The sequence below is a fragment of the Taudactylus pleione genome, unplaced genomic scaffold, assembly GCF_031769625.1.
Source record: "Taudactylus pleione unplaced genomic scaffold, aTauple2 ptg000350l, whole genome shotgun sequence".
NCBI classification, from domain to species: domain Eukaryota; kingdom Metazoa; phylum Chordata; class Amphibia; order Anura; family Myobatrachidae; genus Taudactylus; species Taudactylus pleione.
In genome coordinates this window covers 1,902,234-1,929,546 of record NW_028284751.1, presented here as the reverse complement: position 1 = coordinate 1,929,546, position 27,313 = coordinate 1,902,234, and the positions used below count along the sequence as shown (strand labels likewise).

Below are 27,313 nucleotides of genomic sequence, written 5' to 3'. Positions count from 1 at the left end.
GTGTGGGGCTGTTTTTCAGGCTTTGGGCTAGGCCCCTTTTCTACTTCAGATTCCATGGGAGGTCCACAGGGTTGACCTTGGGGTATAGCTGGATCTGGATCCACGGGCACCACGCAGTTAAAGCTTTTGCTGCTCCCAGGATGCACTGGGTCCATCCTCTATTCCCCGCCCCCAAGCCACGGGCACCTCAGTTTTAGTTGGTGCCCGGCCAGAGTCGGATCACCCTTAGCGCAGGGGGGCTGCTTAGCAGCCCCTAAACTTATTTTTAGAGGTTTTTTTTTTAATTTTTATTTTTAACTGACTCTTCAGAGCGGCAGCATCAAACTGTCCATTGGACGTCCAAACTGCCGCTGCTACACCCCGCTGGCGCTGTAACGCCAGTACAGATCTGGGGATCGCGGCGGGACCCCAGAGTCTGTACTAGCCGGGCTCTGGGGACTCCCACGACTGCTGCCGGAGCGCCGAGGATCAGGTAATATGCAGTCGGAATACCCCTCTGGACCACTAGACCACCAGGAAATAATGCTGGCAGCGGGAGCCAGCGTCCCTGGGGTTAATTGCTAGCCAGGGGAGGCAGCCTTCCCTGTCTAGCGTCTCCTCCCCTCAGCTCAGCGCGCCTTTCCGCTCGGGGCTGGCGACGCTGGGCTGCATCCCTCCTGCGGCCACTCCTCCAGTGAGTTCTCCGGTGGCCATCTTCCCTGGTACATCGCAGATCTCTCGGGCAGCGCGTGGACCGGTCCCCCTGTGTACCTCTCCCCTGTTAGGACAGCGTACACAGCACTATAGCCCTCCCAGTCACTGAATCTGGGCAGGTTGATTGTAGTGAAAGGTGCAGTGAGTATTAACTTTCTGCATTGTGTGTGACTTTTGCTAGTGCTGACTGTCTGTGCTTTATTTCTCCTTACTGTCGGTCTGTACCTGTCCCTTTTCTTCTCCTACGGCCCTGGCAGGTGTGTGGGGGAGGGCTTTTCTCGGACCTCACTTATATAAATTCACGTATTTGTGAGGTCGGTCACATACAGTTGTGTGCTACACGGTGCCATATCTGTGGGCTTGTGTGCTGCATGCTTGTGGGTGTGCAGGAGTCAAACACTGAACTTCCCTATTGTGTTATATATATTTGCATAATATATATTTGGTCATGTCTGATGAGGAAGTTGAGCGCTCCCCGGCTCCTACTTTGTTCTCCTGCAGACGCTGCGTCGCAGGAGTAGATAAGGAGGATTTATCACAGGATGGGTTGTGTGTGCGGTGCCAGCAGTTACCCTGGTCCCTCTAACCGCCCAATTTCGCAGGACCCTCCTTGGGTGGTGTTTTCTCAGGTGCTGGCTTCCATCGCGGACCGTCTGGCGGTCCCGACTGCTCTCCCCCATAGGGGGTTGCCCCAACCAGCCATCCCCCATTCCCCGGCTATACCGCATTTATTGCAGTCTCCCCCTGGGTCTCAGACTGTTAGTCCATATACGGGGTTACCTATGTATATCCAGTCTCCTCCAGTGACACAGCAGTCCGTCATTCCCTTTCAGGGTCTCCCTCAGGCGGCTCAACCACCATGGGTGGATGTGTTCTCCAGTTCAGTCCAGAGTTTGCCGGCCTCATCTTCGGCCTTTCAAACTATGTTACGTAGTGACAAGCCTCAGAAGGCATCTAAACGCCCTGTTATGCCATCTCAGTCTGCGCAAATATCAGACTCTGAGGCGTCCTCGGATGATGGGGAATTGCTTGAGGATTCTGACTAGGATACCCCTGTCCGGGAGGTGGAAACTAAGGACCTCATTCAGAGCCACTCGCAAAATACGAGCGCTCGCTCTGAATGCGGGCGGCCACATGTAAAAAATGATCCGGCCTCCTGGCCGCTCGCTAGGCTGTGAGTTGGTGATGTCAGTGGGGCCGCCCACAAACGGCAAGCATTCGCTTGGGAACACCTCCGTTTGTAAAACCACCCCCCCGCCACGCCTACAAAACGGGGCGAGCTATTGACCAACATCGACAGCCGCCCCTTTTGAAATTCTCTCGCTCCGGGGCTTGCGCACGCGCAGTGTGGCCGCTGCACGTGCGCACAGCCAAACATCGACCCGCTTGCGAGGGGGTCTGAATGAGGTCCTAAGTCTTCAATTAATGTGCCAGCATTGGTTAAGTCGGTGTGGTCCATTCTTGATATAGAGGATGACGCACCAGTTCCTAAATCCAAGTGTCCAAATTTCAAACAGACAAAAGTGAGGTTCCAGCCGCACAAACGTTTAGCGTCTAGTTATCCGTTTCCTGCAGGTCATTGCAGAAAGTGGGAAACCCCGCCCGCGGTGGATTCTCATGTTACTCGCTTAATCAAAAGCTCTACCTTGCCTATGCCGTCCATTCCATCCCTAAAGGATCCCACAGACAGGAAAGTGGAGACTTGTTTAAAATCAGTCTATTCTATCTCAGGGGCGGTGGCCGGTCCGTCCATGGCCATCTCTTGGGTGGCTAAGGCCATTGAGAGCTGGGCCAATGTACTGGAAGATACTCTTCCTGAGGAAGCTCCGGAGGTTCAGAGAGCTCTAGTGGGACAGATGAGGGATGCCACTTTCTATATTGGAGAAGCGTCTTTGGATGCCAGTCTTCTGACTTCCAGAGTACCAGCTACAGCGGTGTCTGCTCGCCTGTCTTTGTGGCTGCATTCTTGGAGAGCGGATGCGGATTCCAAGAAAGGCCTGGAGGCCTTACCTTTTAATGGGGAGATATTATTTGTCCCAGACCTGGACAATATTGTGGATACCCTGGCTAAGTCTAAGTCAGCTTTTCTACCTTCGGCAGCTGCACCTTCTAAGGCTAGGACCTCTGCATTTTCGGTCCTTTCGTACTCAGGGAAAGTCCAAGGGACAGTCCTTTCCGAGACAGTCGACGACCAAGGCCGCCCCTAAGCCTAGGAAACAAGCATGGAGTGCTAGACGCCCTACTTCCAAGTCGGAGGATAAACCTTCTGTCTGATGGGATGGGCCTCCCTCTGGGAGGCCGACTTCTTCAATTCGCCCAGTGCTGGTACAACACCACCACGGATGCCTGGGTTTGAGAAGTGGTCTCTCGGGTATGCCCTCTCCTTTCGTCACAGACCTCCCCATCAGTTCTTCTGCACAAGTCTTTCTCAGGACAAGACCAAGGCCTTGCAGATTCAGGAAGCAATAGAGTCCTTGCTAAAAGCAGGGGTCATTGTTCCCATTCCGCCTTCTCAACGCGGGACAGGTTACTATTCTATTCTGTTTCTGGTGCAGAAACACAATGGGTCTCATCGGCCTATCCTCAATTTAAGGTTGCTGAACAAGTTTCTCAGAGTTCCCAAATTCAGGAAGGAAACTTTGCGTTCCATTATTCTGGCTATGGAACCTAGGGACTACATGGTCTCCCAGGACATCCAGGACGCCTACCTTCATGTTCCTATAGCGCCTTCACACCAACGGTATCTGAGGTTTGCTATATGTCAACACCACTACCAGTTTCAGGCTCTGCCCTTTGGCCTTTCCACGGCTCCAAGGGTATTCACCAAAATTATGGCGGTCATGGCCGCCCATTTACGGAGCCAGGGTATACGGCTTCTGCCATATCTGGATGACCTCCTATTGTTGTCAAGCTCTCTGGAGGTACTTCTACATCATCTACACCTGACGATCGCTTGTCTGCAAGCGCACGGGTGGCTTATAATTTGGAAGAAGTCCTCCCTGATTCCATCACAACGAATGGTTCATTTCGGAGCCTTGCTGGATTCTCATCAGCAAAAGATCTTTCTGACTCCGGAAAAGATTTCCTCCTTACAACTGCGGGTGCGCAGTTGCCTGAAGAGTTGCCGAGTGTCTGTTCACTCGGCAATGAGGGTTCTGGGGTCCATGGTGTCGGCATTCAACATGGTGGAGTATGCCCAGTTCCATTCCAGGCCCCTGCAGGGGCTGATTCTAACCAAATGGAATGGTTTACCACACTGGATCAGGACTCAGATGCTGGTGTTGTCTCCGGAGGTGCGCCTGTCGCCAGGATGGTGGCTTCAGACATCTCATCTCTCCAAGGGTCGCCCCTTTTGGATCCCGGACTGGGTTCTGCTCACGACAGATGCCCGTCTCCGGGGCTGGGGGGTAGTGATAGGTCCACTTTCACTTCAGGGCCGATGGACTGCGGAAGAAGTGGTTCTCCCCATCAACACCACAGTGGTGTACATCAACCATCAAGGGGGGACTTGCAGTCGAGCAGGAGTCATCATTCTGGGAGTCCTCAATTGGGAGGCGGACTTCCTCAGCCGTCACGACCTGGATCCGGGGGAATGGTTGCTTCATCCAGAGGTATTTCAACTGCTTGTGGACAGGTGGGGACTGCCGGAGTCGTGGCTTCCTGTCACAATCACAAGCTACCTGTGTACGGGTCCAGGACAAGAGACGCCGGCGCAAGCCTGGTGGACACGCTGTCAGTGAAATGGACATTTCAGCTGACATATTCCCTCCGATATTCCTGCTGCCGCGGGTCCTTCGGAAATTCAAACAGGACAGCGGCACTCTTCTGTTGGTGGCTCCGGCTTGACCCAGACGTCCTTGGTACTCCGATTTTCGGAGACTCTCCATCGACGCTCCGTTCCCTCTGCCTCAACGTCGGGACCTGTTGTCTCAGGGGCCCTGCCTTTACACGGATCTGGGTCGTCTGTCTTTGACGGCTTGGCTCTTGAGACATCCGTCTTTAGGTCCCAGAGTTTTTCTAGCTCTGTCATCAGCACGATGCTTCAGGCGCGCAAGCCTGCTTCCACCAGGATTTACAACAGAGTGTGGCATACTTATTTACAGTGGTGTGAGTCCAGAAACTACAATCCGCAGGCGTTTCGTGTTTCTAGGGTTTTGGCATTCCTTCAGTCTGGTTTGGAACTAGGCTTACGCCTAGCTTCTTTGAAAGTTCATGTGTCTGCACTATCTATGTGGTTCTAGCGTAGGATCGCTACTCTGCCAGATGTCCGCACCTTTTTCCAGGGAGTTCTCAGGATTCAGCCTCCCTTTGTTCCCCCTGTGGCTCCTTGGGATTTGGCGGTGGTGCTTCGGGCCCTACAGGGTCCTCCATTTGAACCTCTTTAATCGGTGGAACTCAAGTGGTTGACTGTTAAAACTGTTTTTCTCTTGGCTATTGCTTCAGCCAGCAGGGTGTCACTCGCCCGGGTTTTCTTCCTAAGGTGGTTTCTAAGTTCCACATTAATCAGGAAATTGTTGTGCCGGCATTTCAGCCACCGTGCTCTCAAAGTTTATGTGGACCGGAGTAGTTCCATTCGGAAGTCAGATTCCTTGTTCGTCCTCTTTGGTTTTCACAAGAGGGGTTGGCCTGCCAACAAACAAACTTTAGCCTGTTGGCTTCGTTTGGTTATTTGTGAGGCTAATGCACAGGAGGGTTTGCCTCTACCGGCCTCTGTTAAGGCTCATTCTACTCGGTCTGTGGGTCCCTCGTGGGCTGCTGGGCGTGGCGCCTTGGCTGTTCAGCTATGTAATACGGCCACGTGGTCTTCCATCCAGACCTTTCTGAGGTTCTATGCCAGTGATTTTCAACACGAGGTACACTACGCAAGATTTCAAAATTGCCAAGGCACACCATCCGGCGATGTGGCGTGCGCGACCCATGAAAAAACATACACATTGGCCTCCACAGGAATAAAACACACAACATTGGCCTCCACAGGAATAAAACACACAACATTGGCCTCCACAGGAATAAAACACACAACATTGGCCTCCACAGGAATAAAACACACAACATTGGCCTCCACAGGAATAAAATACACAACATTGGCCTCCACAGGAATAAAACACACAACATTGGCACCCACAGGAATAAAAAGACACATACCTTGGCCCCCACAGAAAAAAATAACATTGGCCCCCACAGAAAAAAATAACATTGGCCCCCGCAGAAAAAAATAACATTGGCCCCCGCAGAAAAAAATAACATTGGCCCCCACAGAAAAAAATAACTTTGGCCCAGACAGGAATAAATTGCATACATTGGCCCCCACAGAAACAAAAAATAAAAACCCCACATTGCTCCTCTCAGGAAAAAACAATCAATAGGCCCCACAGAATAAATCTAAAACACTTTCACACAAATAAAAGAAAACATTGTCTGACCTCACAGAAAATATAATCCACATACCTGTTAGTGCAGAGCGGTCAGCAGCGTGAGAGCGTGCAAGCATGCAGGCGGGCAGGAGAGCAGACTGTCTGTTCTGCGGAGCAGGCATGGTAGGCTGGTGAGTCAGTGGCTGGGCTGGCTTGCGGATCGGGTATGGCGGGCTGAAAATGCGGCATGCGTGACCTGTGATGTCACGCCGCTGCATCCATGCAGGTCACAGCCGGGCGCGCCTGAGTCTCCCAGAGGAGCTCAGCGGCAGCGTTGCCCAGTTAACAGCTCTGCAATGTGACTGGTGGCCCTGACCGCCGTTCCTGATGGCGCTGCGGCACACCTCACAACTGCCCACGGCACACTAGTGTGCCGCGGCACAGCAGTTGAAAACTGCTGTTCTATGCGTTTGACACCTTCACCTCTCAGGATGCATCCTTCGGGCGCCAGATTCTCCTTTCAGCACAGGAGCGTCCCCGCCCTTAGTTGAACTGCTTTGGGACATCCCCAAGGTCAACCCTATGGACCCTGAAGTAGAAAACAAGAGATATGGTAAGAACTTCCGTTTGTTATCTCTGTTTCTACGAAGTCCATAGGGTCCACAGGGCGCCCGCCCTGATGCACCTGGTTTCATATGGGCTATGTGGCTGGTCACCGGTTTTCCGTCTCCCTTCTATGAGTATGGTTCTTGTGTGTTCCAGTCTTCCTTCTCTCTGTTTTTTTTCCTCCTCCGGCCTTGGCTACTTACCAACTGAGGTGCCTGTGGCTCGGGGGCGGGGTATAGAGGAGGACGGACCCAAGTGCATCCTGGGAGCAGCAAAAGCTTTAACTGCGTTGTGCCCGTGGATCCAAATCCATCTATACTCCAAGGTAAACCCTGTGGACCCTATGGACTCAATAGAAACAGAGATAACAAAGGTAAGTTCTTACCATATCTCTTGTTATCTCCAGTGAAGGGCAATCTTAATGCTTCAGCATACCGAGACATTTTGGACAATGTTATGCTTCCAACTTTGTGGCAACAGTTTTGGGAAGGCTCTTTTGTATTCCAGCATGACTGTGCCCCAGTGCACAAAGCAGGGACTATAAAGACATGGGGCCTGATTCAGACCCACTCGCGAGCGGCTGTCCGCTTGCAAGTGGGTCGATGTTCTGCACTGAGCATGCGCACGACGGAGGGAGCTCCGTCGTGCGCATGCGCCAGACGCGACGAGCGAAGGACTTTCCTTTGCTCGTTGTGTCTGATCAAAGGGGGCGTGCTGTCGATGTTGATTGACAGCACGCCCCCTTTGGTGGGCGTGCCGGGGGCGTGCCTCCCTGACGGGGGCGTTCCTAAGGGAACGCCTACCATCAGAAGCCGGCCCACTGACATCACTAGTGATGTCAGTGGGAGTGATTTTGGCTCTGATAGAGCCAAAATCACTCCGGGCCTTGCGGTTGAAAACCTCAACCGCAGGCTCCGGCTCGCAGTTTCGATGGTCGCGATGGTCAAGACGATCGCGGCCATCAAACTGCACGCTCGTATATGCTGTGGGTGGTGACCCACAGCTATACGAGCGTCCAGGAGGACGCTCCATAGTTATGGAGGACGGCCCTCATTCAGAGCGTACGCTCTGCTCAGAGCGTACGGCTCTGAATGAGGGCCATGGTTTGATGAATTCGGTGTGAAAGAACTTGACTGGCCCACACAGAGCCCTGAACCCCATCCCACCTTTGTGATGAACTGGAATGGCGACTGCAAGCCAGGCCTTCTCGTCCAACATCAGTACCTGATCTCATAAATCCTCTACTGAATGAATGAGCACAATCCAACATCTTGTGGAAAGCCTTCCAAGAAGAGTGGAAGCTGTAATATATGCAAAAGGGGGACCAGCTCCATATTAATGTATATTTATTTGAATACAATGTCACTGCAGTCCCTGATGGTGTAAGGGTCAGGTTATAGATATATATATATATATATACAGAATTAGAATTAACCCTTAAGCGACAGGTATGCTCAGTGAAATAGATATTTACTTATGAATCATCAGGTGGACCAAACAATAAATATATAATAAATAAACGGAATAAGAAGTGCCTGTGTGTTATCAATAAATATAAAATATAAAATATGTAAACAATTGAGAACAAAAAGTGCCAATGCAAAGAAGTAAAAACAGGAAAAATGTATTTACTAAAACAAAGGATGCCCATAGTTAGGCAAAATATATGAACCATCATAGAAGTAGAATCAAATAAAGTGCAATATAAATAATTAAAAGAGAATAGAGTTGTGGGTAATAGCAGCTTATCTGAGTCTGTAGAAAAGTTAATTTCCTCCAAAGTTCATGAGGCAAGTAACAGTCACTCCCAACGCGTTTCGTCATATGACTTCATCATATTTATTATATATTTATTGTTTGGCCCACCTGATCTATTATTCATTGCACATTATGAATTTACAGTGATTGCACAAGACACTTTATATTTATATTTGCTTGCTGATTCATAAGTAAATATCTATTTCACTGAGCATACCTGTCGCTTAAGGGTTAATTCTAATTCTGTTTATCTGTTTCTTAATACTTGCACTAGTATTGTCCTATTTACCCAGAGCCGACGCCTACAATATTTATGGGCTAAGGTGCCATTTAACAGTTGATTTTAAATTGTTCATTTTTTGCCTCATAAACTTACAAAGATTGGCGCTGGACCCATCTATTTTTAAATATATATATATATATATATATATATATATATATTATTACCATCCAAGTTAGCAATACCCATTGCCATATGAAAATTGGAGTGCCAGAGCACAGGATGATAGATAGTGGTCCGGCACTCAAATTTTCATATGGCAATGGGGGTTGCTAACGGGATGCAATTGGAAAACCGACTGTCTTAATCCCGACAGCCGGCTTCCCGATTGCTTTATCCCGGCGTGGGATAAATGATCGGCGTCTATATCTAGACGCCTGTCATTCACCCGACGCTGGGAGACCGGCGCCCGGCATCCCGATCGAAGGGATGCCGGGCGCCGCCAGCGGACAGCCGCGGGGGGGAGGGTTAGGTTTAGGGCACCCGGAGGGGACTTAGGGTTATGCACCCCCGGGGGGACTTAGGGTTAGGCACCCCCCCGGGGAACTTAGGTTTAGGCAGCGGGGAAGGGGGGGGTTAGGGTTAGGCACTTAGAGGGGAAATTAGGGTTAGGCACTTGGGGGGGGGTTAGGGTTAGGCACCCCTAAGGAGGGTTAGGGGGTTAGGTTAGTAGATACTTACCTATCCACGATCGGGATTTCCAGCGCTGTCGGGCTTCCGCTGCCTGGATCTCTGCTTTTGTCGGCCAGGCGCTGACGGGATTCGAACTGTCGGCCACACTTGCTAACTTGGATGGTTATATATATAATGTATAAATATATATATATATATTCTATACAACATTGCAATTAATGGAACAGAACGCTTTTATTAAACATGTAAGGTACTTGTTTCTGTCCCATACGTTTGTGGTACAGATCGCTTGATTAGTGATATGTGAAATTGCAGAACACATATAATACTTGGCAGACTTGACTTGGGCTTTACATGAATAATTACACGGAATTCCTAATTAAGAAATTGTATTGCGCTCTGACTCTTGGCATGGGCTGTAAATAAAATTAAGGGAATAAAGCTGTAATAAAATAAGGAAGTGAAAGACCTGCCATGAGCAGGGCATCGGATACATTGTGTTTGGATATAATTAAATATCAGCGCATTCAATAACATCATACTGTACTGTATGTGATTCTGTGCTACTTCAATTTTCATCTTTATGCAATAGTCTGATTCACTGTACCATTTTGATGCCTCTTTGAGGCTTTGTAGGTGTTGGCAAAGTCACAAGAAGTTTTGCATGACCATAGACCTCGATTGAGGATCAGTGTTTGCAATACAATGGATCAGTAACTGGGAAATAGTATAATGGTTTAGTCTGTGGTAACATTTGCTTTAAATAATCAGTCTGGTCAAATAGAGAGAAGCCAGGCTCCACTTCCCCCTGCGGGAGTGCTGAGCTCGCCGGCCACAATCAGCTGAGCTGAATTCAGACAGAAACCAAATCCGTGCAGAAATTGCAGCTGTAAATTCATGAATAATATAGGAACTACATTGACGTTTCCGGGCTGTGCCTCCAGCAATTAGCCTGATAACTGTAACCCCCCATGGTGACACTCTGTTTTCTTTATTTACCTCGAGCCTCCCTCCCCCTCGAGCCTCCCTGCTGTTGCCTGTGTGTGTGTGTGTGTGTGTGTGTGTGTGTGATTTAACATTGATGTAAACTTGTTTTTATTTTAAAGGATCAAACTGGAATGTCCTCTGCAGTTACTGACTGTGGAAGAGGCAGAAGACTATATAAGTGGGAAGACGCACAAGACATTAGCATCCGATCATAACCTTTCAATATTAGGCATATTTACCCCCAGTTTGAAGGAAGGTAAGGGACATACTGGGAGAGGAGCGGAATTGGTTGTTTTATATGCGAATCAGTTGTGTCTGAATGGGGGAGTATTATAGAGGGGCTATTAGGGATGCAGTCGGGATGCCGATGGTCTAAATGCCGACCGTCGGCATCCCGACCATATTTAATCCCGGCAGGTGTCTAGTGACCGGCGTCAAAATCCAGACGCTGGTCATTAGACCTATGCCGGAAGCCTGACACCTCGCTTACTGATCGAAGGTAAGCCGGGCGCAGACAGCCGCAGGAGGGGAAGGTTAGGTTTAGGGTTCCCGGGGGGGACTTAGGGTTAGGCACCCACACGGGAGGTTAGGTTTAGGCTAGGGGAAGGGGGGGTTAGGGTTAGGCACCCCCGGGGGGAGGTTAGGGTTAGGCACCCCCCCGGGAGACTTAGGGTTAGGCTGCGGGGAAGGGGGATTAGGTTTAGGCACTTGGGGGTGAGGTGAGGGTTAGGGGGTAAAATTAGGTTAGGAAATACTTACCTAGGACGATCGGGATTTTCACCCCTGCCGGGCTCACACTGTCGGGATTTGAACCGCCGGCCATGCGTATGTATTCCGACTATTTATCACATTGTTTTAGTATTAATTAAAAGTATAGAAGTTTGGTCCATTCTTAACAGAACAACCTGAGGCGTGCTGAAATTCTGTTGCCCTGAATTGTTGATGGGCGGCCAGATCAGGGATGACCTATTTTGCAGTATTGTACAGCACATAATAAAAAAAGGTTTAGGACTCGGTAATAATCTTAAACCATAATTATCCTCTTTTTTTCCCCTCTAAATGCAGCAGCGGATGCCTTTATCACAGCCGGGAAAGAACTTCGGGGTTTTGCAAGTGTGGGAATTTACATTGGAGATAAAACATCTGTCCTGTGAGTCCACGGTTTTTTGTCTTAATTATCTTCTTTATTTTATACATATTATGCTGGGCATACACTGCCAGATAAAATGTCTGTCAGACCGACAGACATTTTATCTGGCCGTCTGCCAGCCGCAGATGTCCGCGGCATACACTGTGAGATTTCTCTCACAGTGTATAGCCCGACATCCGCGCTCCGCCCCCGGGGGAGGAGACATTTCCCTGTTCCTTCCGTAGGAAGGAACACAGGAAATGTCTATCTGTCGGCTGCGCTGGGCATACACTGCCCGATGCGGCCGACAGTTTACCGGGTAATATCGCATTGGACGGGCATGCTGGACAATCCAGCATGCCCGACCGAGCAATATTTAACCCTCGGTCGCCCCCCCCCATGCTACAAGTATCGCGGCGATCCGCCGATATCGGGCGGATCGTACTGATAATTGTAGCGTGTATGGCCAGCATTAGACGGAACATCTGGTAAAGAATTCAAATATGAACCTTCACTCATGTATCAATCTCCTATGTGAACAATATGTAGTCATTATGTTGACATTCAGAATGCCGACCTGGTCGAATTGTCCCCAGCGAACACATCGACATTCACATAATGTCGACATGAGCATATATCAGCATGGGTATTATGACAACATTGTGAATGCCGACCATCACGGTGTTGACACTACAGGGTTAGGCTGCTGTTAGGACTCTAATGCTAAATAAATGTATGTCGACTGTTAACAAACAGTGTTGATATTAGGATGTCGACATTTAGACCATGTTGCCATAACCTACCACGCCCTATGTGAACTGGCCTTCAACTTCAAATGCAGCTAAATGTGAAGTGTTGCTCAGCATAGACACCTTGGGGTATATTTACTAAGAATTACAGGCCACTGTTGATTGGCTAAGAGTGGTCTGACTCTTAGCCAATCATGGCTAAGGTGCAGGAACCCATGCGGGTAGCCCTGTCAGTCTCCGGTGAAGCTCTGTATATATGGGATGTAGTCAGGGGCTTTCCGACTGTCAAATCCTGACAGTCATTATCCCTACGACCTATCATTATCCCTGCGACGGGATCCCAATGCCCGGTATACTGAATGAAGGTAAGCCGGGTGGCAGGGGTGAACAGCCGCAGGGGGGGCGGAAGGTTAGGTTAGGGGTTCAAGCTAGGGAAAGGGGGGTTAGGGCGGTTAGGGCTAGGCACCCCCGGGGGAAGTTTAGGGTTAGGCACCCCCCCCCCCCCCCCCGGAGGGTTCGGTTAGAGTGCGGGGAGGGAGGGTTAGGTTTAGGTACTTAAGGGGTGAGGTGGTGAGGTTAGGGTTAGGCATTAGGGAGGGGAGGTTAGGATTAGGCACCACTAAAGGAGCGTTAGGGTTAGGGGGGAGAGAGTTAGGTATACTTAAAAATACTTACCTGTCGGGATCTTGTCATGACGGTCTTCCGGCGTCGGCATTTGAACCGACGGACTTAGGTCCGGCGGTCAAACAAACATACTGATTCCGTATATATACAGCATGTACACGCAGCTGCTTCTGCGCCCACTGGATCGGGAGTTCGGCTTATTTTTTTGCCAAGCCCATGGACGCCCATTGAAGCAGAATGGTTTCAATGGGCATAATTAGGGCCCCACACACTACAGTATTGAGCTGGATACCTTATAAAAGCTGTTCGGCAGGAAGTGTGACATAAACAGCCCAGTAATGGCCACTACAGGTCTTTCTTTGTGTAGGATTAATGTTACACACAGAGTAGTTACAGCATACTTTTAGGGAAGTCGTGTGCATTAGCTGTAGAGTGGTCTCAGTTAAATGACCTCGTAACTAGCGGCTTCACCCCAGGCCCTCACGGGATTTATCATTTCATCGTTCTATTAACATGAGGTCTGACAACTTCAAGTATAACGTGGCACAGAGGGCGGATATTATTACGCCGCTGTTAATGATGCATAGAAATAATAACTACGGCCACTGGCTCGCGCACCGCAGCCGCGAAACTTTATGGGATTCACTGTGAATTCTGACTTTAATGTGTCCGCACAGTAAAAGCATTTTGTTGGCTTGCGGTCTGAGCACTTGACCTATAATTATATTTTGGTCTCTTTCTGTAATGCAGGAAATTATTCGATTCTTCTTCTTTTTTTTTCTCTTTAATTGCAGTTTCCTCATTTTGCAGAAGTTGTTTTTTCCTGCTGTCTAAAGCTGAATAAAAATGATGAATGTCTGTACTTGAGAGAACGTACATCGCATGACGGCGACTTTAGCAGCTGCACCGTATGACGCTCCATGCATCCTCTCTTCTCCAGAACACAGTGTAATTAGATGTCTGGTTCCTGCTCATTACAGGGCTTCCGAGCCTGCATTCCATATACTGGAAAGCAAACAGAAACGTATATAGATCATATAGTCTTCTTGTGAGGGCCTGAGAAAAGAGGGCGGAAGCTACAATGACTTTCCTCTCCTTAAATGAGAAGTGAAATGATCTCTCCTTCTGCCTGAAATCTGGGAAGCCGTGAATCCGTGTTACATCACTGATGCTCCGTGTTGCGTCACTGATGCTCCGTGTTACGTCACTGATGCTCCGTCTTAACGTCACTGATGCTCCGTCTTGCGTCACTGATGCTCCGTCTTGCGTCACTGATGCTCCGTGTTGCGTCACTGATGCTCCGTGTTGCGTCACTGATGCTCCGTGTTGCTTCACTGATGCTCCGTGTTGCGTCACTGATGCTCCGTGTTGCGTCACTGATGCTCCGTGTTGCGTCACTGATGCTCCGTGTTACGTCACTGATGCTCCGTCTTGCGTCACTGATGCTCCGTCTTGCGTCACTGATGCTCCGTCTTGCGTCACTGATGCTCCGTCTTGCGTCACTGATGCTCCGTCTTGCGTCACTGATGCTCCGTCTTGCGTCACTGATGCTCCGTCTTGCGTCACTGATGCTCCGTCTTGCGTCACTGATGCTCCGTCTTGCGTCACTCCTGCTCCGCCTTGCCTCTCTGATGCTCCGTGTTGCCTCTCTGATGCTCCGTTTTGCGTCACTGATGCTCCGTGTTGCGTCACTGATGCTCCGTGTTGCGTCACTGATGCTCCGTGTTGCGTCACTGATGCTCCGTGTTGCGTCTCTGATGCTCCGTCTTAACGTTACTGATGCTCCGTCTTAACGTCACTGATGCTCCGTCTTAACGTCACTGATGCTCCGTCTTAACGTCACTGATGCTCCGTCTTGCGTCACTGATGCTCCGTCTTGCGTCCTTGATGCTCCGTCTTGCGTCACTGATGCTCCGTCTTGCGTCACTGATGCTCCGTCTTGCGTCACTCCTGCTCCGTCTTGCGTTACTCCTGCTCCGCCTTGCCTCTCTGATGCTCCGTCTTGCGTCACTGATGCTCCGTCTTGCGTCACTGATGCTCCGTCTTGCTTCACTGATGCTCCGTCTTGCGTCACTGATGCTCCGTCTTGCGTCACTGATGCTCCGTATTACTTTACTGATGCACAGAACTCTGTCACAAACTTCGTTCTCGCTAAATATGAGTCACTCGGTTTTGACCAAGACTGTAATTCCATCTAAAGCCTGATTTAGAGATGGACGCTAATATCTCTACTGCTGCGTCTGTGCAAAATGATGTCGCCGCCGCCGGGATTTGTGTTGAGACGCCCATCGGCGGCATTGCCAATCCAAGAGATTGTGGGCTTGATTCAGAGGCAGAAAGCGAGCGCTCGCTCTGAATCAGGACAGCCGTTTTTTTTTTTTTTTTTTACCCGGCCTCCTGGATGCTCGCTAAGCTGTGGGTGACCACCCACAGCTTTTGCGAGCGGCCAAGTAATTGTCACGATGGTCGTGACCATCAGGCTTGCGACGAGACCCTTGTGGTAGGGTCTCATTCCTGCAAGCCCCAGTGAGCTTCCTGCTGTGGGAGTGGCCACACCCCTTGAAAATAAAAAGTTTTGCAGCGCCGCTAAGCAGCGCTGCGCGCCGGGGAGGGGGCGCTGTAAGCCCCTTAGCCCGGCGCAAAGCCAGTGGGGGGTGCGATCAGTGTGATCGCTCCCCCCTTCAGGCATAGGAGATTGCTGTGGCTGCTACTTAGCAGCCGCAAGCAATCTCCCGCTGCAGCCCAGCCCAGCGGGTGTGCTGGGCTGCTGCTGCTGTGGAGGGAGGGAGGAAGTGAGGGGGGGGCGGCGCCAGACCCGGGCCCCTCTGGAAGCCCGGGCCCGGGTAAACTGTACCCGCTCCCCCCCCTCTCGATGCCCCTGGTCATGTTATCAGGAATTCTGTCTGTGGAAGCAGCTAGGATAATTACTGACCCAACAACATAGACAATCTCACCTGTGCATGATTAAAGAAATCCATAAAGCATGGCCTGCTGGGGGGCGGGTACTTGGGGTTTGGAGTTGAGAACCCCTGGCCTGGAATGACCAGGACTAATATCTGGATGCTTTAGCTGAGTGCACTTTTCTTCTGTGTGGAAGATTAATATGTCCACAATATATTTTCCTCCGTTTAGGGCAGAGCGGTATGGATCGCGCCCCCCCACCGTCCTATTTTCCAGACACGACGCACAGAAAGTATACGTGGTCTCCCTCCACAACACGCCCGCAGACGACATCCTCCCACTTCTAAGACGTGAAATACTCGGAGAGTTTGTGAGTGTTACATGTTTAATTGCTGATCAGAGAACTATGGGGTCGTCAGAGCAAATGCTAAGTGCAAAGTAACCCCCCCATGCCCCCAGCAGCATAGAGACCCTCCACAAAATACCTGTAACGCTTATTATATACACAGAGGCGGATATAAAGCATGTGTCCTGCTTTAGTCATTGCTGGAGTCTCGGAGAAATGTAGATGGCTGGATTATATTATGTTACACAACTTTCTCTAATGCTCACAGAACAATTACTTTTGTGCTGATTTCTAGGATAGAGAAACCTAAGCCTGACTGACTTTACGCCCTCTGTCATATTAACTATTTGTATAGCGACATTAACCATTTGTATGATGGACTACTTGTATGGGGTCATGCATTGAAGTTAGCGCTCTCTCCAGTGCTAGCTAGGAGCTGATTGGTTGATATGGGAAACTTATCCACTTGTCCACATCTCTACTCTTTAAGAGCCTTGATACAATTCTGACCCCCTCCTCCCCCCCACATTTATGGAAACGGCCATTCTGATTCCTTAGGTTGAAATAAAGTAAATTATACAGGCGCTCGGCAGCACACCCCTAAGTAGCCGAGAAAAAGAAGACTGTGTGGCGGGGGAGATTGGTGGCGTGAAAGCGTTCCTGGCGAGGTATTCAGCAGACACCCATTGTTTTGCGGTGCAGATTGGCATTTTATTTTGCGGACTAGTTTTTTAGAGGCGTCCTTGCTGTCTGGACATTCCCCTACACAGAATGACTTGTACATCAGCCTAGCTCCCAAGCACAGGGTCCTGTTACTATAAATGGCAGGGAGCTAGGGATATAAACTGACCTTGTGCGCAATGCCCCCTCCACAAATCCTCAACTAGAGTGAGAGCTTGTCCCCCCTCCCCCCCCCCATTTCCTTCCCCTCTCCCATGCATGATTACATAGGTCTTGTCCTTAGACATCTATAGATGGTTTATAAGATGTTGAAATGTTGTAAAGTCGCTATAAACGTCACTGTATATTACTGACCCAGTGCGGTGATCGCTTCCCGTCATCTCCCAGAAGTGTCTCTTGTGATTGATGATGGTTTATTCACCTGCTGAAGCCGATACTTAGGTTGTCTCACTGCTGATGTATAAATATAAGATAGAATCACAGATGTGCGATGGAAAGATTATTCTTCATTCACTTAAGAAGTAGAAATCTGCCAAGAACTTCATTAGGGGAGGTAATTGTTCTCCACCAAGAGTTTGCCAAGAACTTCATTAGAAGATGTAATTATGGTCCCCCGGCCCTCATGGGCCTATAATGGCCATTCTCTGACATCCCGTCCCATCTGTCATCTGCAGCAGCTCTGTACATCATGTCACACTTGGCTGCCTTTCCTCAATAAGTTATTCTGAAGCCTTGGTTTGTTTTCCATCCCAGTTGCTCATCGAGAGTGAGCTGGTCCTTATGGTCCAAGATACCTGGAGGTGTCCTTCCCATGCTGAGGAACACAGGCCCTGATTCAGAGCCGGACGCTCTGACAGAGCGCTCTCTCTGAATCAGGGCCGTTCCTCCTTCATTTTGGAGCGGCCTTCCGGCCGCTCGCATAACTGTGGGTTGCCACCCACAGCTATAGCGAGCGGCCAAAATGATGGTCGCGATGGACCATCGGGCTTGCGACGAGACACTTGCGGTAGGGTCTCGCTGCCGCAAGCCCTGCAGTGCCAAAAGCACTCCCACTGAGGGGTCTAATGACAGGCGTTGAAATCCCGATGCCTCTCATTTTACCTATGCTGGGAGCCCGATGCCATGGCATACCAAACGAAGGTAAGCCGAGCGGCGGGCGTGGACAGCTGCGGGGGAGGGTTAGGTTAGGGGCTCCAGGGGGGGGACTTAGGGTTAGGCATCCCCCCAGGAGGGTTAGGCTAGGCTAAGGGGGGGTTAGGGTTAGGCACCCCCCCCGAAAGACTTAGGTTTAGGCTGCGGGGAAGGGGGGTTAGGTTTAGGCACTTACAGGGGGAGTTAGGGTTAGGCACTTGTAGGGAAGGTTAGGGTTAGGCACCCCTAAGGGAGGGTTAGGCACCCCTAAGGGAGGGTCAGGGTTGGGAGGGAGGGGGTAGGGTTAGTAATAGTCAAAATACTTACCTGTCGGGATCTTCTGTTGCCGGTTTTCCGGCATCGGGATTTGAACCGATGATGTTTCATACCAATCCCCTGCACTAGTGTCTCTCTATGTAGGCCAATGGTCACTGTGAACGCAAGCCCTCATACACTGAGTTTGTGGCAAGGTGTCACTGTAGCTACTACCTCTGGCAGTAAGGAGGCTGGCGCAGGCATTCCTCTGGCAGTAAGGAGGTTGGCGCAGGTATTCCTCTGGCAGTAAGAAGGTTGGCGCAGGCATTCCTCTGGCAGTAAGGAGGTTGGCGCAGGCATTCCTCTGGCAGAAAGGAGGTTGGTGCAGGCATTGCTCTGGCAGTAAGGAGGTTGGCGCAGGCATTGCTCTGGCAGTAAGGAGGTTGGCGCAGGCATTCCTCTGGCAGTAAGGAGGTTGGCGCAGGCATTCCTCTAGCAGTAAGAAGGTTGGCGCAGGCATTCCTCTGGCAGTAAAGAGGTTGGCGCAGGCATTCCTCTGGCAGAAAGGAGGTTGGTGCAGGCATTCCTCTGGCAGTAAGGAGGTTGGCGCAGGCATTCCTCTGGGTTTCCTGTACATTGAGGGAAATGTCTGCATAGAAGTAGTTTTGTACAGGAAACTTCACTCCCCCACAACCTGATGCCTAATGGGGAAAAGTTTATGTATTCTTCACATTCCATGTTGGTGCTGATTGCAAAGCACTGTACATTATCTGTGATCAGCTGCACAGTCCTAGTACTGTAGCTCTGTATCCCGCATGCAATTCTCATATGCTCTTGTGCATGTACAGAAATGTGCATACAGTAGTGCTCTGCTTTCGTTCACACAGTCTGCCTAATACTTTAGCACAGTGCTGTATATATTAGAGTGAGAGCACAGTGCTGTATATGTTAGAGTGAGAGCACAGTGCTGTATATATTAGAGTGAGAGCACAGTGCTGTATATATTAGAGTGAGAGCACAGTGCTGTATATGTTAGAGTGAGAGCACAGTGCTGTATATATTAGAGTGAGAGCACAGTGCTGTATATATTAGAGTGAGAGCACAGTGCTGTATATGTTAGAGTGAGAGCACAGTGCTGTATATATTAGAGTGAGAGCACAGTGCTGTATATATTAGAGTGAGAGCACAGTGCTGTATATATTACAGTGAGAGCACAGTGCTGTATATATTAGAGTGAGAGCACAGTGCTGTATATATTAGAGTGAGAGCACAGTGCTGTATATATTAGAGTGAGAGCACAGTGCTGTATATGTTAGAGTGAGAGCACAGTGCTGTATATATTAGAGTGAGAGCACAGTGCTGTATATATTAGAGTGAGAGCACAGTGCTGTATATGTTAGAGTGAGAGCACAGTGCTGTATATATTAGAGTGAGAGCACAGTGCTGTATATATTAGAGTGAGAGCACAATGCTGTATATGTTAGAGTGAGAGCACAGTGCTGTATATATTAGAGTGAGAGCACAGTGCTGTATATGTTAGAGTGAGAGCACAGTGCTGTATATATTAGAGTGAGAGCACAGTGCTGTATATATTAGAGTGAGAGCACAGTGCTGTATATGTTAGAGTGAGAGCACAATGCTGTATATATTAGAGTGAGAGCACAGTGCTGTATATATTAGAGTGAGAGCACAATGCTGTATATGTTAGAGTGAGAGCACAGTGCTGTATATATTAGAGTGAGAGCACAGTGCTGTATATATTAGAGTGAGAGCACAGTGCTGTATATATTAGAGTGAGAGCACAGTGCTGTATATATTAGAGTGAGAGCACAGTGCTGTATATGTTAGAGTGAGAGCACAATGCTGTATATATTAGAGTGAGAGCACAGTGCTGTATATATTAGAGTGAGAGCACAATGCTGTATATGTTAGAGTGAGAGCACAGTGCTGTATATATTAGAGTGAGAGCACAGTGCTTACATGTGCTTGTTATGTGTTCTTGCTCTGTGTATATAGAGGTCCGCACTGTAATACTCCTCGTGTTCTGTATGGACACCTGCACCGTGACATTGTACAGTTCTATATCTGTTCTAATTCTCTATGAGCAGCTGCTCAGCACCACTTCCCATGTACTTTAATGCTCTGTAACTTTCCTTATTTGTCATTACCCTTCACTCAAGATTTATGGAAGGAAGTCACAGTATATAAAGTTTATAATCATTTACCGTACTCCTATGTTGGAGGTATAAATGCCTCATCTCTGCCTACAGTACATGGCATGTAACACACATGAATATGTGCTCAGCAGAAACGTGCCTGGTGCGAAACGTTTGCCGAGACTATGGGTAGCGCAGCACACTTTTTCCCTAAATATTGCGTCTTCGTAGCATCCAAGCCACATACATAGCCGCTCGCAGCGTACCAGAGACGGTAGATTGAAACTTTTGTTGCAGTGGAATTGGTACAACCTGTGAACAAAGTGGTAGATTTAGCGTAACAAAATGTGGGGGGAGGAATAGCTGCGGCCGCTCGTATCGGAACTGTTTGTACACAGAGGTGCGACTCGGTCACTCACAGATGTACAAGTATCGCAAACCCCAGTGGTCAATGTATGCTAGTAATGTAGTTTTGTCACTTTTGATAAAAAAAAGGATGCTTACCGCGGCTAAGTCACAAGGACTCCGACGAGCCCAGAGGGGCTATTTGGCGCATATAGAGCAAAGGTGTATGAGATCACCAGTTTAATGCAAATGTTTTTTCACAGCTAAGCTATTGTGGCAAAGGGTCAGATGTTTTTCATGGTCACATGCAAGGTATATGCTGGAGGGGGTATGGGAGGGGGTCTTTAGCCGAAAGAGAAGTACTAATCAATCAGCTCCTGTTAATTTTTTCAAACCCAACCTGTAACATGGCAGCTAGGAGCCGATTGGTTGTTCTCTCTCTCCAAGGCTTATCTCCTCCTATGTTACAGTTTCATTTGTCCAATGAAAACATTTATTCACTTTCTATTTCTTTGTATTTCTGTCCTCTCTATTCTGAATAAAACAAATCCATTCTTCAGGCCAAACTTTGACTTTAGTAAATGCCAAACATAATCCCTGTGTCTCTGCTTCCCCTACAGCCAGAGGTGACCGTGGAGTCTCTCCCCTCCCTGCTGGAGAGCCAGAATCCGCTGCTCATTCTCTTCTCGGAGGTCCGGCCAGAACCCTCTGACGAAAAACACATTTTAAGTTTGGTTAGAGGGAAATATCTGGAGCAGTATCGGACTTGCTGGTTAGACCTGTAAGTACCAGCGCACGGTGTAACCATCACATGACCTAACTTAGGAAAGATGTTTATTCTGTGTTCTGTGTATATTTTTCAGAGCATTGATGAGGAACCCCAGCTAACACATGGGGCAGTACATTGTAATCTCTCATTAAAGGAGATATGGGGGTTCATGTTTATGCCCGATATTTAAAAGGGCAATGCTTTTACTAGCAAGACGCGGCTAGTACTAACACTGCACTTTTACAAGTCGGGTATAAACACAAACAGAAGTGTATGGTCTTACGGTATACAATCGGGAAGCCGGCTGCCAGAATCTCGACTGCTTTATCCCGCCGTGGGGGGTGTGTGTTAGGTTTAGGGCATCCGGCGGGGGGACTTAGGGTTAGACACCCCACAGGGAGGGTTAGGGTTAGGCTAGGGGAAGGGTTAGGCAGAGGGGGAGGATAGGGTTAGTCACACCTAAGGAGGGTTAGGGGGTTAGGTTAGATTAGTAGATTCTTACCTTACCACGATCGGGATTTCCAGCGCTGTCGGGCTTCCGCTGCCGGGCTCTGCTATTTTGTCGGGCTGCCGCTGCCGGGATTCAAACTCCCGGCCATGCGGCAGCCGGGATACCATACCGATTCCGGTCTTACAACCCGACTCTTCGTAAATACTGTCAATGTGTCGCCTCCCTCCCACTGTTGGAACCGCAGGGATGCCCTGGCCCTGTGCACCCAGCCACCACATGCACCCAGGCAGAAGCGGCCAGCAATGGGAGGATGACAGCTGATTGGACGACAGCCTGCCCAATCAGCTGTAGCAACCGCCTCCACTGATCACTTACATGCTGCATATGTTTTGGTGTAGGGGGCTGGTGGGAAATTTGTATATCTCCGTGGCGGAAAAGTGCATTGCCATGGCCCAAAGCATACATTGGGTTAGTCCATGGCATTGCCACTGTAGCTTCTCAGGTACCCATCCTGCTGGAGTGGTGGCCTCTTCTCAGCCGGTGCATGTCCGTCGCTTGGGACTTCATTGCGTATCTGACAGACCTGTGCATGCTCAGAACAGTCAGGGCTTTAGTAGTGAGCAGAGGGTGAAAGGGGACGGTCAGCAACCCTGCATTGCTAGGTTTCATTTCCCCATTTCCCTGTAGCACATCTCCTGCATTCTATCACTGGTATCTCTAGTTGGGAAGGGGGTTGTCATGGACTGGAGATGCACCTAGATGTTCCTGCATTGTGACAGCAACACATATAGTTGTGTGTGTACTTGTCAAGTGATTGGACTCTACATGTTGTTCTGAAAATTACGTCAATACTAATAAGTACCATAGGCTCCTCTCACAAATCTATATTCTATACATAGAGGTGTAGAGGTGATTTCCAAACAAAGAAATGCTTATGTAACAGAGGGCCCGATTCAGAGCCGGACGCTCTGAATCAGGGCGTTTTTTTTTTGGTGCATCCTCCTGGACGCTCGCATAGCTGTGGGTTACCACCCACAGCTTATGCGAGCATTCATGATGATGGTCGCGATGGAGCAGCCTCCGTCGTGCGCATGCGCATTTGGGTACCATTGACCCGCTTGCGAGCGTCCTCCGCTCGCCAGCGGGTCTGAATGAGACCCAGAGTACGAACTATATCGCTTCCTGGAAACCCTGATTACAGTCTATGAAAGATCATTTCTGCGTCTCTTTAATATTCCGCAAGTGGCCGTTTACTGAAGCTTTTGATTTTATATTTGTGATCGTAACTCTCTGCAATTCAGTATAACGCGCTTTGTGTTTTCAGTTTAGGAACCCTAGACCTGTGCAGCCCATAGTGTAATGTATACTGTGCGTGATATAACCTTAGCTGGATTGCTCTGAGACTGAGGGAATAAAGACCACAATAGTGAGTAAGGGTAATAAGATTGCAGAAATATGCCGCACTGACTGTCCCTATAGAAGCATCTATCTCTGTGCACTTATTAGATAATTAGAAGAAGACATGCGCTGGGCAACAGTGATCCTAGTAATTGCAATGGTAATAAAATACAATACCCGGACCAAAAATAAAAATAAGTATAAGATGTAAAATATATAATAATTACAACATTTTGATGGGGATGCCGTATAAAGTAATAACAAAGTATAATCAAACATCAAGGGCACCGAGATACATTAAAAACAGCTACATTTCCTGGAAACAATTAAATGTAATTAAACATCTGCCCCAGCAGAGCTTCCAATCTTTATTCCCTGCATACACTAGGGTTATGTCAGCAGCCAATTAACCTACTACCTGTATGTCTTTGGAGCATGGGATGAAACTGGAACACCTGATGGAAAACCCACGCAAACACATGGAGAACATACAAACTCCACACACCTACATCTTTAATAAATGAGCATTAAAGTTAGACCATGCAAATCCAATAATGTATATCAGTATGGACTCACACCCTCAAAACCATTGATTTGGAGAAATGTACCAGGCGGCTGTTACACATCCCAATCAGGACTGAGCAGAAGTCAGTGCTTCTAAGTGGAGAACTTTGCTGCTCCCAATCACATTTATAAGTTAAAGCAGTTAAACAGCACAATAATGCCAAGTCCCATGTGACGATAATAGCACGCGGCGCCCAATCTGCAGGTAGGTATGAATAATGTTAACCAATTGCCCTATATAATATTGAATGACAGCGATTTTCTTGTAGGGAGAACACTCCAGCTGGGAACCTCGTTCTGAAGAAGTACTTTGGTCTGATCCCCAGTTTGCCTGTGCTGGTCCTGATTACGTTTGACTCATCGGGCCAGGTCTTCGCTCTTCCTTCAGAACAGCAGATCACGGAAATCAACGTCCTGTACTGGCTGGAAATGATAAAAGCTGGAGAGGAGGAGCCAGTCTGTGAGTCGCCGTCATTTATCTTTAGATCGCCAAATGTAGTCCTGTCTGTAACCCCTGCCATGCACAATGCTGTATCGGCAGCGATATGAGGCAGCGTGTGTGTCCACAGAACGACTGCGATGCCTAATAATAACCTGAGTATTAACATTTATTTGTATGGTGCCAGTATATTCTCTTGCGCTTTACAAATTGGTGAACCGAACATTATCGGTCATGTTGGCAGATCCAGACAGAAGATGATCACTGGGCGATCGCACAGAGAAGCCCCAGTTACAATGGAGGCGATGGTCAGTTTTTATGGTGAGCGTGGCTTCTGATTGGTCCTCATACTCACGCCCCCCTCCGCTACCATTTTAAAGTGACGATCCAGCCACAAGTGAGGAGTGATCAAAATGCGTGCCAATCAGAATGACCTGCGACCTGCAGCGCCTAGGCCATTTCTTATAGATCACCCAGTCCGTCCACAGTCGTAGTTGCGTTAATCTCGGAATCCACCCATTGTGGGGCTTATATTTGATCCATTTTTGTGCTGTCATGTCCTTAATGTATCCAGTATGCCATTAAAAAAAATCGGGGTAGGTCCAGGGCTTTTACGCCAAGTTTATTTGAGCCCAGGTCACTGCCACTCCTGTGCGCCTCTCAGGCATGTCGCCGTATTAAGGCCGTCCAGAAAGAGAGCAGATTGATTTACTGAAACATTATTATATCTCCCTCACGCAATAACCTCAAAATGCCTCTTTATCTTGCGTTCAGGAAGGGAAACGTGAACATCTGTCTGTTTTTATGTCCTCTTAAATCTTTTACAGACAGTGATTTTGTTTGCGCACAGGTGGAAAGCAAGGAGTAGTATGGCTAATGAGCCTGCACCCGGTCATTATTATCCATCAAGCTTTGGAATAAAGCTGTGAAGCTTTTTTGCTAAGTGGTGTATATATTGTATATACTGAGGAGGTGTTGGAGATGACAATTTAAAGGGATGTAGTGAGTATGCCGGCGGATGGGATGCTGGGCATCGAAATCCCGATGCCAGAAGCCCGACCCCGGACTAAAGATAGGCGTGGAAATCCCGATGTCAGAAGCCCGACCCGGGACTAAAGATAGGCGTGGAAATCCCGACTCCTATCTAAATCCAGGTGTTGGAGATGACAATTTAAAGGGATGTAGTGAGTATGCCGGCGGATGGGATGCTGGGCGTCGAAATCCCGATGCCAGAAGCCCGACCCCGGACTAAAGATAGGCGTGGAAATCCCGATGCCAGAAGCCCAACCCGGGACTAAAGATAGGCGTGGAAATCCCGATGTCAGAAGCCTGACCCGGGACTAAGGATAGGCATGGAAATCCCAATGTCAGAAGCCCGACCCGGGACTAAAGATAGGCGTGGAAATCCCGACTCCTATCTAAATCCAGACGGTGGAATCTCGACAGCTGCCATCCCAATTGAAGGTACATCGGGGCATCTACGTGGGGGGGAGGGTTAGGTTTAGGCAACGCTGGGGGGGGGGGCTAGGGTTAGGCACTAAGCAGGGAAGGTTAGGTTTTAGACACTAACGGGGAGGGTTAGGATGCAAGAAGGGAGGGTTAGGGGGAGAAGAGGGGAGGGTTAGTATAATTACCCGACCCCTGTCGGGATACCGACAGTAGGAGTCCCGACTGCTGGTATTTCTACTTCAGGGTCCCTAGGGTATCCACAGGATACCTTGGGGTATAGGTGATGACGTCAGTCTTCAGGCACCACAGAGTTAAAGTTTTCAGCCTCCCAGGATGCATCTGGGTCCCTCTCCTATACCGCGCCCCCGGGCCAAGGCATCTCAGTTTCGTCGGTGCCTGGCCGGAGTCGGAGGCAATGTGCAGAGGGGGGCTATGAAGAGCCCCTGAAGTTTCTTTTAAAGGCAGCGCTGGCTGCACATCTGGGAGTACAGCATGGACAGTCAGTACTGACGTCCATGCTGTCTCCCCTACACCCCGCCGGTACCAGAACGCCGGTACTGATCCGGGGATGCTGGTAGACATCTGGGGTCACGGCTAGCGGTGTCCCCAGATGTTTTGGACCATGGCCGGATCCAAGGGGATGCAGGTAAGCAGCGGGGTCCCGCGGTGGGTCCCCGCTGGTCACATGGTCCTGAGTCCCCAGGCAGGGGGCTCCCTGGGGACTGGCTGCAGCGTGGAGCCAGGCGACAAACCTGCGCTTCCACTACCCCCTGGGACAGCGGGCCGCTGCTGAGCAGCATGCGCTGCGGCGTCCCAGGGGTTAAATGCATGCCAGGGGAGCGCGCTTTCCCTGTCTCACAGCCGGCGCCTCCCCTGCTGCACACAGCCTCTCTGCTCTGCCTGATTGGCCACAGTGTGTCAGCTGTCCTCCCCAGGCCGGCCTCCTTCATCCTCTGCTCCTCGGTGGCCATCTTTAAAGCATGGTGAACGCTGCTGGAAGCCTGTGAGCGGTGGCATTGCGGTCTGGGTCCCCCAGCATACCTCTCCTCTGTTTGTCACAGGTCAGTGTATGCAGCGCTGAGTCCTACCAGCCTGAGGGTCTGAGTAGTTGAGAATCAGCGCTAATAGTGCAGGGATTTGTTTCTTCTGCATTGTATGTGACTGAACTGCTAGCCTGCTGTCTGTACTTTCACTTTCTACTGTCAGCTTTATTACTGTCCCTGATCTTGCTCTGCTCAAAGCCCTTGCGGTGCGCGGTGTGCAGGGTGTTATTCACACTATACCAATACGTATAGGTGTGAGTGTCACATACTTACCATCATGTCTGAGACTGATTTTCCTCTCCAGCTCATGTGTACTAAATGTAAGGTACCAATAGCGGAGGGGGAGGGTAACGCGGAGGGGTTATGCCCCCAGTGCCTGGCACTGTCACGGCCGATTATGGTCACGGTCCCGGTACAGGAACCTCCCTGGGCTTGTTTCGCTAAGGCGCTTACAACCCTTGTGGGCCAGCTAGCTCCGCCACCTGCTTTTACCCAGACGGGTTTGTCCCAGCAGTCAGTGGTGTCGTCACCCATGCGGGAGTTCCCGAGACAATTGATGGTACCCCACAGTC

General features: G+C 49.4%; 1 protein-coding gene across 2 annotated transcripts in view; it reads left to right on the top strand.

The window, feature by feature from the left end:
• Positions 1 to 27,313, top strand: part of TXNDC16 (thioredoxin domain containing 16) — a 138,185-nt gene that overhangs the window by 104,770 nt on the left and 6,102 nt on the right. For both annotated transcript variants that reach the window (XM_088444172.1, XM_088444170.1), the window contains 5 exons: positions 10,431 to 10,567; positions 11,377 to 11,461; positions 15,946 to 16,084; positions 21,249 to 21,409; positions 24,080 to 24,270. In XM_088444172.1, coding sequence (XP_088300298.1) covers positions 10,431 to 10,567; positions 11,377 to 11,461; positions 15,946 to 16,084; positions 21,249 to 21,409; positions 24,080 to 24,270 — 713 coding nt within the window. The remainder of the gene's footprint in view (positions 1 to 10,430; positions 10,568 to 11,376; positions 11,462 to 15,945; positions 16,085 to 21,248; positions 21,410 to 24,079; positions 24,271 to 27,313) is intronic.